The 15,262-nt window shown below is 39.4% G+C and overlaps 1 protein-coding gene across 3 annotated transcripts in view; it reads right to left on the bottom strand.

Annotated features, from left to right (window-relative positions):
• STK26 (serine/threonine kinase 26) overlaps positions 1-15,262 on the bottom strand; it is a 63,526-nt gene that overhangs the window by 21,005 nt on the left and 27,259 nt on the right. For all 3 annotated transcript variants that reach the window (XM_069074079.1, XM_069074078.1, XM_069074077.1), the window contains one exon: positions 208-438. In XM_069074079.1, the coding sequence (XP_068930180.1) occupies positions 208-438 (231 nt within the window). The remainder of the gene's footprint in view (positions 1-207; positions 439-15,262) is intronic.

Below are 15,262 nucleotides of genomic sequence, written 5' to 3'. Positions count from 1 at the left end.
CAAAGTTTAGGTGAAGGAACTGAGCCCCAAGCTGGAGTCAGGATCCAGCTGTTAAATCCCAGAGCAGACTGTCTGGCATCACTAACTGTACTTGCTGTAGCCAGCCCCAACAGCTGCCAAACTTTGATTTAAAGCACTGCCTTTTGTAAAAAATAAAAACCCAACTATAGTGAAAGTACCACCTTATGACTTACAGAAAAACATTACCTTTAAATATGATCCATAGTATTTTGTTACATAGGAACTGTCACATTGACTTAAAACAGTTATTTCTTGCTGAATGTCTTCTATTTCATCTTCTGCTTCCTCGAGGTCTATGATTTTAATAGCAACCACTTGCTGTGTCCGGTTATCAATTCCTTTAAAAACTTCTCCAAAGGAGCCTTTCCCAATGCGTTCTAATTTAGTGAACAACTCTTCTGGATCAGTTCTTTGATTCTAAGGAAGAAGAAAAAGTGAGTGAGAAAGGGAAGAGAGAAGGAGAAGAGGGAGCTGAATACAATAAATTCCTTTCAGTCCTTCAAGTATTGGTGATTCTGTGAATGTGGGTCCAATCCTCCACAGATATAGATTACTTCCCATCTCTACCTTAGCAGAGTCTTGTGAACTGCTGCGGTTAAAAAAAAAAACAAATCCATCATCCTTTGGTCAACCTTCCAATTAGGGCCTTCTCAAACAGCCTGGCTGGTCCTCAGGCAGCACATGCTCATCACCCCGGGTCTGACCTTGAAACCTTTCAGGCCTCGTAGGCTCGTGTCCACCTGGGATCATAAGCCAGATCTACTCTATATCAGCAGTTGGGGACCCAAGTAGGATTTTTAGAAAATGGGTCCAAAGTTTAGGAAAACAAATCATGCAAAACAGTTGTAGTGAGTATTGAATAAGCATTCAATTTCTTTGTCTATTGCTCTGGATTATCTAGTTATGTTTTTGTTTTGTTTTGGTTTTTTATCTTTGGCTGGTTATTTCCTGGGCCCTGGATTGGACAAACCCTGACCATCTGACCACAGCCAGTATGTGGCCTAAGGGGACAACATGGCTAGGGGGGATGACCCCAGCCAAGACTCCATGGGCATTCTAACTGAATTACCTGCCACCTTCAGAAGGGCTGCTTCCATCCACTGCTCCCCCACTATGGGCAGCAGACTTCCTCTACTGTGACTCCGCAAATCCCTATGATACTTAATTACCTACTGCCTAAGAATCTACCCCCACCCCAAATCTGATTCTCTCCATTTATCTTCAACTGTATCCCACCCATGTCCAACTCTCACTCTGCTCACCCCTTTGATTATACACGCTGAAAGTCTCAACTTCCCTTCACTTTGGAGGGCTTCCCCAATGCTCCTTTCAGACACTTAGCTCTCCCCAGGTGATACTGCATTCCAGATCTCTCATCTACTCCATCCCTGGTTTCATCTTCTCTCATCCTCTCCATCACATTAGGTTTGCTCCCCACTTTCACTTCTAGATTCCCCCTTTGCTGACATCATTCACTTTTCTTCATTTGAATTATACTCAGAAAACATCATCCTATCCAGAGCTCCAAGAGCTCCAAGCCACTCTGTCTTTTCTCAAGGAGTTTGGGACCTTTCTCATTGTCTCCCCTGCCCCCTAACTCCTTCTCTTACACTAGGGGATCTTCAGTGTCCATGTTGATGGTCCCTTCAAGCATACTAACCTTCCACTGCATCAATCTATCCGTGCTACCTCAGCCAGATAGAGGGATGCCACATCCTAGATCTCCCTGTCACCCACAAATATTCTACTTCTGGGATGAATGACCTTCACATTCTTCTATTTGAACACAAACTCCTCTCATTCTCTCTCTCTCTCTCGATGCCTCATTTTCTTTGGCCTTCTCATAGCAACTTCAACCCCTCCACCTCTCGATACTTTCTTAGTAGTAATGCTCCAACTTCTCTTTTCTCCCTTCTTATTTGCTAAGCTACCATTAGACACTTTAACCCCTCATTGTCCTCTATTGTCTCATCTCTCATCCTATTGCCACTCATACTGTGAGTGCCCCTAAACCTGAATTACTTCTACCACCACCTCCTCTGCTCCCACTTGCGGGCTTCTGAAGGAGCCAGAGGAAGTAATGAAAACCAGGACAACTGGATCTGCTACAAATTTAGATTGTGTGACCTCAACTCAGCCTTCATTGCAGCAAGATAATCTTCCCAAACTGACTCTCTATTCTGTTCACCACAAAGGCTATCCCCCAACCTTCTGCTTTATCCTCAAATCCCCTAGAACTTTTAGATGAGGACCTCACCTCAGACTTTTAATAACAAGAGACTAGCTCTCCCCTGTGGGCTCCCCTTTCACATTGTCCTCATCTCAAAACTGAACATCACCCTCACCCCACTCTTTCCTCCTTTACTCTAGTCTCTGATTATGAGGCAGCCGTCCTCCTCTGCCAGGCTTGATCCCATACCCTCCTCTCTTCTTACAGAGACTGCCCTTTCAATCATCCTCTCTGACTAATCTTCAATTCCTCCCTTTCTAATGGTGCCCTTCCTGGTGCCTACAATCATGGACAAATCTCCTAAGTATATGTAAAATACCTTCACTAAGCCCTCCTATCCCTTCAAGCTATCATAATATAATGTCTCCTCTGTTTCGCATCTAAACTACTAGAAGAAGCAGTCCAAACTTACTGTCTCCACTTCCTTTCCTCTGATTTACTTCTCCGCCTTTTGCAATCTGGTTCCTAAACTCATCATTCAACTGAAACTGCTCTCTCCACAGCTCAAAAGAATTCTCTGAATTGCCAAACTGGATGATCTTTGCTCAGTCTCACCCTTCCTGACTGTCTTTCTCTGAATTTGTGACAATTCTTTTTCTTGGGTCATCTCTCTCTCTCTAATGACTCCTCAGCTTCCTTTGTTGACTCATCATTTGTATCATACCAACTTTGGGAACAGTCCAAGGCTCTGTCTCGGGTTGTCTCCTCTCCTTTCTCCAGCTCCCATGGGTTCAGGTATCATCTCTGCAGACAATTCCTAGGTCTCTAGATCTAGCCCGAGTTTCTCTCCGGAGCTGCCGTCCTACATTGCTAACTGCCAAGTGAACGTTTCTTAATGGATGTGCCAGACAACTCAAAAACAACATTTCTGAAACAGGATTCTTTGTCTTCAAACCTTCCATTTAGAAAAACAAAAACAAAACTTCCCTATTACCATAGATGGCACCACCATCCTTCCAGTCACTCAAACTAGAGTAAGCTCAGCAGCGTTAACCTTAACTTCTCAATCTACCTCACTCCCATTGCCAAATCTTGCTATTTGACCTCCACAACATCTCTCGCATCTATCCCCTTCTCACTATTCTCATAGACACCACCTTGGCTCAAGGCCTTCTTAACTCTCCTCTGGATTATTACAATAGAGTTCTAACTGGTCTCAAGTGGTTGTCCATAATCTACTCTTGACAGAGCTACCAAAGTGACTGTCACCTCCCTACTCAATAAACTAAAACAGCTGCTTACTAGGATCAAATATTACTTCCTCTGTTTGGCTTCTCAAGCCCTTCACAAATTGGTCTCCACCTGCCTGTCCAGCTTCATCTGCATACTGTATGGTTTAAGGGGTAGGGAACCTGAGGCCTCGAAGCCACATGTGGCCCTCTAGGTCCTCAAGTGCAGCCCCCTAGGTCCTCAAGTGCGGCCCTCTGACTGAATCCAAACTTTGCAGAACAAATCCCCGTCATAAAGGGATCTGTTTTGTCAAACTTGTATTCACTCAAAAGGCTGTACCCAAGGACCTAGAAGGCCACATGTGGCCTTGAGGCCACAGGCTCTCCAGCCCTGGTTTAGCTAAATTGGTCTTCCTAGTGTTCTTCACATCCGATACTTCATCTCAGCTCCCTTCCTGGAAAACATTCCCTTTTCACGTCCACCTCAAAGAATCCCTTCTTTCCTTTAAGACTCAACTCTCAAACACTACCCCCCACATACACCCTTCCTGAACCCCAGCTGCTTGGGTCGTATTCCCCTAAAATAACTTGTTTGTATTCTCTATTTCCCCTTCCTTTTTCTCTTTGCATCCCCAGCATAGCATAGTGTTTGCCACATAGCAGGAGCTTGTTAAATGCTTCCTGACCACCATAGGCTTCTCCATAGGTTTCTAATGAATGCTCAGCACATCCCAGAAACACTTCCTACATATTAATTCAAATGAACTTTTAAGCAAATTATTTGAGCTAATTAAAAAGAACATGCACGTATGTGCACATGCACATGCACACGCACACACACACACCTTTCTGTTCTTTGTATATGGAGGCTTTAATGTTTCTTGGTTTGGGATACGCTCAGAACAAAAAAAAATTGTTTTCTAAATGAATCTAGTTCTAAATGAACCAAGTAATGCTGGTTTTCCTATCCAAATATTCAGTGACTTGGGCTAAACTTAAGGGATCAAGATCCAACAATTTAGTCACAAACATTTCAACCCTGGACCCAACAACAATCCATTTTAAAAATATTCAAATTTTCCTTTTTATTTTGAGGGGTGAAACTGATGGCTTGTCTTATGGCAGTAGTGAATCTGTATTTTATTCTAGCAGTTAAAAAAATAAGAGGGAAGGATGAGAACAAGTAAGCAGATTACACAGTGGTCATTAAAAGAAGCATTTTCAGCATGTCTTTGGTCAAGCTACCCACCACCAGAGAGGATGAGGTACCTCAAGGCTTCACTCCCTTTTGCTTTCCAGCATGGGAGATAATGAGCTTGAAAGTGACGGCAGTCTTTCATCGGTTTTGAGACTGCTGCCACCAACAAAGAAGAGCTTCTCTTAATTTCTGGCAGTTTGTCTGAACAGAAACAAAACCTTCACAGCAGCAAAGACACACTTTTAAGCCCGCACAAATTCTTTTATGAGTGTGACATGAGATTGAGCAACCATGTGTCAGGCTAATAAAATACACCAAAAAAGGAATTCAAGGGAGAAAAAAAGCAAATTGTAATGAAGTCAACACCTGGTAATCTTCCCAGAACAGAGTATGTATGGCACCCATTATAGCAGACACCATTACAAGGAAATACGCAACACAAGCAAGCTTTAAATATAATAGTGGATTGTGCGCAGATCAGGTTTTGTTTCAACAAATAAGCCTATTCAAAAAATGTCCCACTTCCTGCCCAAATCAGTCACTCTGTCTTATCTAGGCAAGATTAGTAGCAAGCTAAGCCAAGCTACAACTGCCTTACCTATAGCAAGCAAAACATATTCAACTTTTGACTTCTCAACTACCCCATCTAAACATACACTAGCACATGCACCAGCAAAATCAAGAATAATGCATGAAGAGAATGCTATTGCCCAGGGTAAGATGCTCTGCTCTTCAATTTGTTCCTGAACTATAAGCAACTGAGGAACAATCTTTATATTCCGGAAGACGTCATATACTTCTAAACCACCTCCAAATTTTCCATGAGCAGGCTACCTTGATTCCACTGGTAACTGCTTCTACTGCTATCATAAGAGAATACTGTTTGGGAGAGTTCAATGACTTTTGTTTTACTCTATGCTATTTTTAATTTGGAAAGACAATGGTAATCACTACATATGCTCAATGTGACAACCAAAACTTGTATACCAAAGCAGAAGTCCCCAAGCTTTTAATATGGACATACTAACTTTCCATTTTCCCCAAAGCCTTAAGATCAATGAGAGGAAGTGGGAGAAGGAAAAACTGCTGAACTTTATTTAAAGTCAGGTACAGATTTGGGTATGAAAGAAAGGAAGCCCAAGCAGTAGAGTTATGCTTCCCTGCTAACTGAGAATCTTGTCAAAATCCCTCAGAGGGAAGAGGTGAGCGATTGTTGGAAGAAATAGCTTTGAGAACTTCTAGGTAAGGCTTTGATTACCTACCAGCAGATACAGATCTAATGGCAAGGGATATCTCAATAGGGATTGACTTCCATTCAAATTTTACCTCTGGCCTATGTGGGAAATGGCAGAAGAAGTTGAGCCAAAAAAGACTATGAAGTAGTTTGGGTGCTTTGGACAAGTTTAGATTAGTGGAGTAGGTCGAATGATGAATTTGGAAAGGAGAAATTCTGAAGAACAATCTCCAGGCCCAGATATTGGTCTAGATTCTACTTCCAGGTTGGAAGAGATGCAGGATCAATGACAACTAAAGAGGAAATAGAAGAAGTAAAGGAGAGTACCAAGTAAGAACAAAGAGCAGAACCTGAAGAGTTAGACTCAAGAAGGATAAGGAAAAGACAGTTGGAAAAAGAAGGAAGGCTAAGGAAGAAAAGGGAAAGGCAGAGGGCCAAACATGTGACAGAAAAAGGAGACTGCTTGGTAAAAGGGAAGGGTATAACTGGAGATCTCATGGATACAAAAAATAGAAATCTGAGTAGGGTTATCTATAAAAAAGTTTTAATCTAGGTGCTTAGATATCCACAACTAGTTTCAAAAAACAAGGTTAAAAATCTCAACTGTGATGAACAAAAGGGGAAAGTATGTAGTCATTTACATCAAGTGTATGACGTTTGTATGACTGTTACACATGTTCCAAGTGTAGGCTATCTTATATTCTTGGACCAAAAGGTAAATGGACTCAAAGGATGCCTCTCTATATTCTAGGTTGTTTGGAAGAAAGAACAGCTTCTAAAGGAAAAGGAAGGAAGGCTTCAAGGAAAAGAGGGATCTGAAGTCGAATAGGGAAGACTTGATCCTTTTCGGCATGACAGAGAACAGAAGAATGTAACACAAAGGAGAGAAGGAAGCCAAAGTACATCTGTACAATGAGACCTTGAAAATAGATGGGAAACTTCCTGAAGAGAAGAAAGCTGGATGCTTTGAGGAAAAAGCTGCTTTTTCTCCCAAAAATGATATTGTAGAACCACAGTAGCTGATAGGTGAGGAATCATGGTGCAGGAGGATGCAGATGAAGAAAGAATTAACCATAGTTGCTAATTCCCTGCTTAGGGGTACAGAGGCAACCATATGAAAACTTGATAATAAGAGAGATGTGCTGTCTTCCTAGGACATGTATCCAAGACAAAACAGAGAACTCCTTACAACTTATCAAAGTGGACACTTCCAAAAGGAAGCTAAGAAATATTACAAAGAACATAAGGGAAAAATTAATTTGGGAAGTAAACAGCCTCAAGTGTCTATAACCAAAAGCCCAAACACAAGATGACAAAAAGATAACAGAAAAGGAGTAGTAATCATAAAACTGGAAAAGGGCAAATGTTCCTATTTTCTAAAAAGTCATAAGAGTCTACAAAATATAGACCAGTGAGCTTGACTTTAATTCCTGAGAAAATCCTGGAGCAGATCATTATAGAGATGCTTGGCAAGCATCTAGAAAGGAAAGCAGTTATTAATGAGGAATCAGGATAGTTTCACTGAGAACAACTCTTGCGAGACTAAATTTATTTCCTTTTTTTGAAAGTTTTACTAAATGAATAGAAGAAGGGAGTGTAATCAGTACAGATTTTAATAAAACTTTTGATAAAATTATCTCATACTATTCTGTCTTTGCTTTTAATTTTGCTAATCTCTTCTCCGATTTTCAAAGTTTCTACTTGGGTATTAGCTGGAAGAATCTGATCTGTTGCTTTTCTAGTTTATTTAGTTGCATGTCTCATTTATTGAATTTTTCTCTCTTTTGCTGATGAAAGTGTTTATAGATATAAACATTTCCCCTAAGTAGTTCTGGTATGCTCTCTCACTGCTGTCATTGTCTTTGATGAAATTTTGTATAGTTTTCTCTGATTTGTTCTTTGATCTAATAATTATTTGGAATTGTAGTCTACAATTAATTCTTAATTCTTTCTTCAAAGTCCTTTATTGAATATAATTTTTATTTTTTGCTCAGCCAAGAGCATGTTTGGTATTTTTGCTTTTCTGCATTTTAGTGGCCTCTTGATGCCTCCATTACATGGTCAACTTTACAAAAAGTGCCATACACATCTAAGAAGTATGTATGCTTCTTTCTTATCCCATTTGCTGATGGGCAAAGATCTAGCAACTGAGTTATGATTATTAGTAGTAATATTTCCCTTCATCCTGTCCTCTTGTATTTTTTCTTCTCTTTGTCTGACTCTCTACCTCCCTTTAGAAAGCAGATGGTAAAAATAGAAGTTTGCAAACAAAAAGAAACCCAAGGCTTGTAGACTATTTGGAAGCCTCAGACCTTTATCACATGAATATTTTCATCCTGAAGAGTCCTGAAAAGCACTGGACATTGTGAGTGCTAAACAACACTAAAAAAATAAAACTGAGTTTATATAAACATACAGTAAATTGGTTACTGATATGGGAGTCATATCAGAATCAGCTGTCTGTATGCAAGCAGTCAGATCATTGCCTAGTTAGAGCAAAGGTCAAACATCATTAAGACAGAAATATAAAGATGAGAAGCCACTGTGAGTAATTTTAGCAGCTTCAACCTAACCTATTCAAACCAGCTGTCAATACTGAAAATAGGAAATGGAAAAAAGGCAAAGGTATTATTGCTTTATCACCATTTCCTGCAAAACTGTAACCAATGTAAAACATGAGGCCAAAGATCCCAGAAGCCAAGTTACCAGCAAACTTTCTTTGATAAGCAGACAGATGACAGACAAGAACAAGTTTAGGATATTAATTAATTTTTAAAATTCAAAAGAAGGTGGAAGACCATGAGCAGTACCACCTCATAAAACAGTGAAAAGCAGGAGAAGTGAAAACAAATCTACAGAAATTTGACATGAGACCCAACTGAATAAATTCATCCTGAGGGCACTTATATATGAAACTGGCAGGAAGCTAACAAATAGAAAATGGAACAAATCTGTTGGCCTATTTTCATCATCAGGAGAGTGTAATCACCAGATTTGTACCCTAACACCCCAGTCTTTGATACGAGGAAGCTGAAATGATACTTGGGAAGATGAAAGCAGGAAGAGTGGCTGGTTCACATCAACTGTATTCTGAGAAAATTCATGCTGAAAGTGACAATCTTGAAAGCATTGCAGAATCATTTTACAAGGTATCCCAAAGAGGGAGGAAAAATAATGGGGAAAACCTCACAGACAATATTAACCATGAAAGGTGACCAAGAGAACATCAATAACGAACTCAATAATACTAAAAAGTAGTAGGCTACTTTTTCATTTTTACAATAATTTTATGAGAATAAAGGTTGCCCCTGAAGAAGAGAACAACCAGGCAGGTTTCTGTAAGTAATTTTCTATAATGTGCCTTGTCTTTCCAGTCAAACAACTGACCAAAAATAGAGAAAATACAAGATCCTGTTGAATTTGATGATTAAAAAAAAAGAGAAAACCCCTTGATAGAGAAATCACAGCCATAAAGGCTTTCTTCCAACAACTTGGGACTTATGCATTTGTTAAGATCATATAAAATTGGTTGATAAATGGAACTCCACAGATAACTGTTCAATGACCCTACTTATTATTGCCAAGTCAGAGAATAGGAAGATATGACATCCAGAGGTGTTTGTCATTGTCACAAAAGATGTTCTGTGTATGGTTCCAATGCAGATGGTGAGATGTTCCTGCTGCTCATAGCTGCGAATACTGTACTAATTGCATCAAACCCCAAGAACATACAGGGCCTCAATGAATGCCACAAGTACTCATAAAATTCTAGATTGAGTGCTGGAAAGGCCTTAACTCATCCAATCCAATTCCATTTTTAAAATTTATTATTTATTAGTTTTCAATATTCACTTTTATAAGATTCTGAGTTCTAAATTCTTCTCTCCTCCCCAAGATGGCATGCAATCTGATATAGGTTATACATGTACAATCATATTAAACATGTTTCCACATTAGTCATGTTGTGAAAGAAAAATCAGAACAAAAGGGAAAAATCACAAGAAAGAAAAAACAAAAAAGGAGAAAAAAGCATGTTCCATTTGAATTGAGACTCCATAGTTCTTTCTCTGGATGTGGATAGACTCATGAGTCTTTTGGAATGTCTCAGAATTCCAAGGGTGGGGAACCTGTGGCCTCAAGGTCACCATGTAGCCTTCTTGGTCCTCAGGTACGGTCTTTTGACTGAGTCCAAGTTTTACAGAACAAGTCCCTTTATTAAGGGGATTTGTTATGTGAAGTTTGGATTCAGTCAAAGGGCCACACCTGAGGACCTAGAGGGCCACACGTGGCCTCAAGGCCACAGGTTTCCCACCCATCTTAGATCCCTGCATTGCTGAGAAGAGCTAAGGCTATCAAAGTTGGTCATCGAACATTGACGCTGTTACTGCGTACAATGTTCTCTTGGTTCCATTCATTTCACTCAGCATCAGAGTTCAGGCAAGTCTTTCTAGGTTTTTCCAAAATCCACCTGCTCATCATTTCTTCTGGAATAATTGTATTCCATTACATCCATATACCACAACTTGTTCGGCCATTCTCCAATTGATGGGCATTTCCTCAATTTCCAATTCTTGGCCACCACAAAAAGAGCTTCTATAAATATTTTTGCATATGTGGGTCCTTTCCCCATTTTTATGATATCTTTAGGAGACAGACCTAGTAGTGAATGGTACTGCTAGACTCTGCACAGTTTTAAAGTTCTTTGGGCATAGTTCCAAATTGCTCTCCAGAATGGCTGGACCAGTTCACAACTCCACCAACAATGCATTAGTGTTCCAATTTTCCCACATCTTCTCCAACATTTATCATTTTCTTGTTTTGTCATCTTATCCAATCTGACTGGTGTGATGTGGTACCTCAGAGTTGTTTGAATTTGCACTTCTCTAATCAACAGTGATTTAGAGCATTTTTTCATATGACTATAGATAGCTTTAATTTCTTCATCTGAAAACTGCCTGTTCATATCCTTTGACCATTTTATCAACTGCAGCCAATTCCCTCATTTTAAAGAGGGAATTGATTTTTAAATTTTAAAGAGGCCCAGAGATGTTAAGGGACCTGCCCAAGGTCCCACAGGTAGTAAATGGCAGGCCTGGGATTCAAACTCAGGGTCTCTAATGCCAATCCCAGCACTCTTTTCACTGTACCCCACTTAAAGAGACCACATACGAAAAATTAAATGGATTAAAAATGCTTGTGGTCCAGACAATGGCATGAGGTTATATGGCCACTAGAACAAACATTTAAGATGAATGCATTTGGCCCAGAATTAAATAGGAGAGTAGTCCAGACTGCATTTGAGAAACTGTACTTTCAACTTATACTACTTTAATTGATTCAAAAACACTTCCCAGCACAAAAGCCCATCCTTTTTTTTTTTTTTTTTTAAGCAATCGGGGTTAAGTAACTTGCTCAAGGTTACACGGCCAGTTATTATTTCTGGGTGTGGTGCTGAGTATCTGAGCCCGGATTTGATCCAGGTCATCCCGACACTGGAGCCGGTGCTCTTACTCGCTGAGCCACCTGGCCGCCCCTAAGCCCATCCTTTTTTAAAATAGTGTTTTGATATAGTAGACATATTCCAACTAGCTATCACTGGTCCCAATGCACATTCCCAGGAAAACAATTAAGCAGTACTATCTAAACTGTGATTGCAGCAACTAGTAGTTCATGTCATTTTCCACTTTACATTTGATCTGAATTTAATTGCCATTTGAGGTTGTATTCATTTGTTATTGTAATAATTTTGCATATTTGCCCTTTTGGCTCTCTTCATTATGTATCACTTCATACAAATGTCTTTCTGAATTCTTAATAACTATTATTCCTTAAGGTGCAGTCATATTCCATTACATCCACATACCATTTCATTCAGCAGTTCCCAAATCAGTGGGTGGTTAGTTTGTTTCCAACTTTTCTTTCTATAGCTAATGCTATTCTGAATACTTTTGTACAGATGGGTCTTTTTCTATCATCAATAACCTTCCTGGAGTGTAAACCTATTACATTGTGATGGCCAGGTCAAAGTGTATGGACTAAAATTGAGGTAAGCATTTATTACATGCTTACTATGTGCCAAGCACTGTGCTATAAAAAAGCAAGCCAGTCCCCTCAAGGGCTTACACTCTAATGACAGAAGACAATCCATAAAGGGGTTCTAGAAAGTAGAGAGGGATGTATATGTTCTCAGTGTTACATGATCTGGAGATGTCCTCAAAGCAAGGTAAAGACCTGGATCTGGGCAAGAATAAGGCAAGGGTGGAGTCAAAAGTTTTTAGATGGGGAGTAAATGGGGATAAAGGCTAGAGAGGAGGCAACATGGTCTGGAGAGTTCAGGACTCTTCTTAGGAATGTAATACTTTATGTAGAGGCTCTCTGGGAAAACACACACATAATAATCTCATAGGATACAAAGTTTGTTCATAAGTTACCATCTGTGCCAATTGAGAAAACATTCACATTGATGAACTCATAGATTTGCTGATATGACAGCAGTGCAGACTCACAGAAATAGGTCTAAGTTCTATAAAATAATACTGTACATGAAATGCTTCTCTTGGTCCCTAACTATGATAGTCTCTTGGACAGCTCTCCAAAAAAAGCAATCAATTGCTTGTGTGAACTGTGTAAGAGATGAACTTTGGCTGATCCCTACTCTACCATCAAGACGTCACACCCACCAGCCAGTTAGCCCAATACTCTGTCTCTGACAGTGGCACTACAAATCCATCATTAAATTTTGTCAAGCTCTTTTTTGAATAGATTATTATTAGTCTATTCTATTTGCTGAGATAATTTCCACAAGTTTAAGATTTCTTAGCAATGCCATGGATAAAGGCATAGATGAGATGCTTATCAAATCTGCAAATGACAGAAAGCCAAAAGGGAGAGCTAACACACTGTAATATAATGAGGATCCAAAAAGATCTTGACAGGCCAGCACACCGGACCGAATCAATTTAAGATGAAATTGATTTAGTAAGGATAAATAGAAAGTCTTGCATTTGGGATGAAAATAATCAACTTCACAAGTACAAGACAGGAGAGGTGTGGTTAGATAGCAAGTGAACTTTAGAGTCAGTTCACTAAATTCCACCCCCACCCCCCACCAAAAAAAAAACAACCAACCAACCAGGTGATTTAGGCAGCATTTAGGCAGACATGACTTTTGGGAATAAGGAGGCTTCAAACTTCATTCAACTGAAATTGCTTCCCCCAAAGTCAGTAATGATCTCTTAACAGCCAAATTCTCAATCGTCATCCACCTTGATTTCTCTGCAGTCTCTGACACTATCAATAACCTCTTCTCCCAGAGTCTTCTCTAAGTTTTTGTGATATAGGTCTCTCTTTGTTCACCACCTATCTGTTGACCAATCCTCTGTGTCTTTTATTCAGGTCACACTCATCAACCATGCAAAGGCTCAGTTATGGCCCTCTTCTCTTCTTCTTCTATATTAGGAGTTCTTAAAATGTGTTGTGTTATAGACCCCTTTGGAAGTCTGGTAAAGCCTATGGACCCCTCAGAATGATGTTTTTAAATGCACTAAATAAAATACATAGGAAACCAATTATACTGAAATACAGTTATCAAATTTTTTAACCCAGGTCACATACCTCAGGTTAAGGACCACCTTGCTACTACCTCCATTGGTGGGCTCATCAGCCCACAAGATTCATTTTTGCACAACTGCTTCCCAGATCTTTTGATATCTACCTCTGATCTCTCTCCTGAACTCCTGCTCCACATCACCAACATCTTGAGTTGGATGTTCTCTAGGAATCTCAAACTCCACATATTTAAAAGAGAACTCATGACTATTTCCCCAAAATCTTAATTATTTTGTCAGGGCCCTGCAATCCTCCCAGTCACCCTCACAACCTTAGTGTCACTCTCCACTACTCTCTCATATTCACCCCACACACATTTTATTAAATTTATTTATTTTTAGTTTTCAACATTCAGTTTTATAAGCTTTTGAGTTCTAAATTTCTCTCCTTCCCCAAGATGGCGTGCAATCTAAAATAGGCTATACATGTACAATCATATTAAATATAATTCCACATTAGTTGTGTTGTGAAAGAAGAATCAGAACAAAAGGGGAAAACCATGAGAAAGGGAAAAAAAAGCAAAAAAAAAGTGAAAATAGTATGCTTTGATCTGCATTCAGACTCCATAGTTCTTTCTCTGGATGTGATTAGCATTTTCCATCATAACTGGAATTGTCTTAGATTCTTGCATTGCTGAGAAGAGCTAAGTCTATCAAAGTTGATCATTGTACACTGCTGCTATTACTGTGTACAATTGTTCTCTCGGTTCTGCTCACTTCACTCAGCATCAGTTCATGCAAGTTTTGCCAGTTTTTCTGAAATCTGCCTGCTCATCATTTTTTATAGCACAATAGTATTCCATTATATTTGTATACCACAACTTGTTCAGCCATTCACCAATTGATGGGCAACCCCTCAATTTCCAATTTTTTGCCACCACAAAAAAAACCATTATACATATTTTTTATAAATGTAGGTCCTTTTCCCATTTTTATGATCTCTTTGGGATATAGACCTACTAATAGTATTGCTGGATTTTGCACAGTTTTAAAGCCTTTTGGGCATAGTTCCAAATTGCTCTCCAATATGGTTGGATCAGTTCACAACTCCACCAATAATGCATTAGTGTTCCGATTTTCCCACATCTCCAACATTTACCATTTTCCTGTTTTGTCATGTTAGCCGATCTGAGAGGTGTGCGATGTGGTACCTAAGTTGTTCTAATTTACAATTCTCTAATCAATAGTGATTTGGAGCATTTTTTTTGGTATGGCTACAGATAGCTTTAATTTCTTCCTCTGAAAACTGCCTGTTCATATCCTTTGACCACTTATCAATTGAGGAATGACTTGTATTCTTCTAAATTTGACTCGGTTCTCTATATATTTTAGAAATGCCTTTATCAGAGACACTGGTTATAAAAATTGTTTCCCAGCTTTCTGCTTCCCTTCTAATCCTGGGTGCATTGACTTTGTGCAAAACCTTTTTAATTTAATGTAATCAAAATTATCCATTTTGCATTTTATAACATTAGCTGTCTCTTGTTTGGTCATAAATTCTTCCATTCTCCATAGATCTGACAGGCAAACCATTCCTCTGCTAATTTGCTTCTAGTATCACCCTTTATGCCTAAATCATATACCCATTTTGACCTTATCTTGGTATACTCACCCCACACGTATTGTCAAATACTGTTATTTCTACCCTTACAACCTCTCTTGCATATAGCCCCTTCTCTCTAATCATCTTTATATGGGATTTCATTACCCTCACCTAGTCTAACTGGACTCCTTGCCTCAAGTCTCTCCCCAATTCACTCAGAGAGGCCAAATGGACTTTCTTAAAGTACAAGTCTGACCATT

The sequence above is a fragment of the Petaurus breviceps genome, unplaced genomic scaffold, assembly GCF_028583685.1.
Source record: "Petaurus breviceps papuanus isolate PSGF00001 unplaced genomic scaffold, PetGlider_PUasm1.0 90881, whole genome shotgun sequence".
NCBI lineage: Eukaryota > Metazoa > Chordata > Mammalia > Diprotodontia > Petauridae > Petaurus > Petaurus breviceps.
Note: the sequence above shows the minus strand (reverse complement) of the source record. Positions and strands in the feature narration are given on the sequence as shown.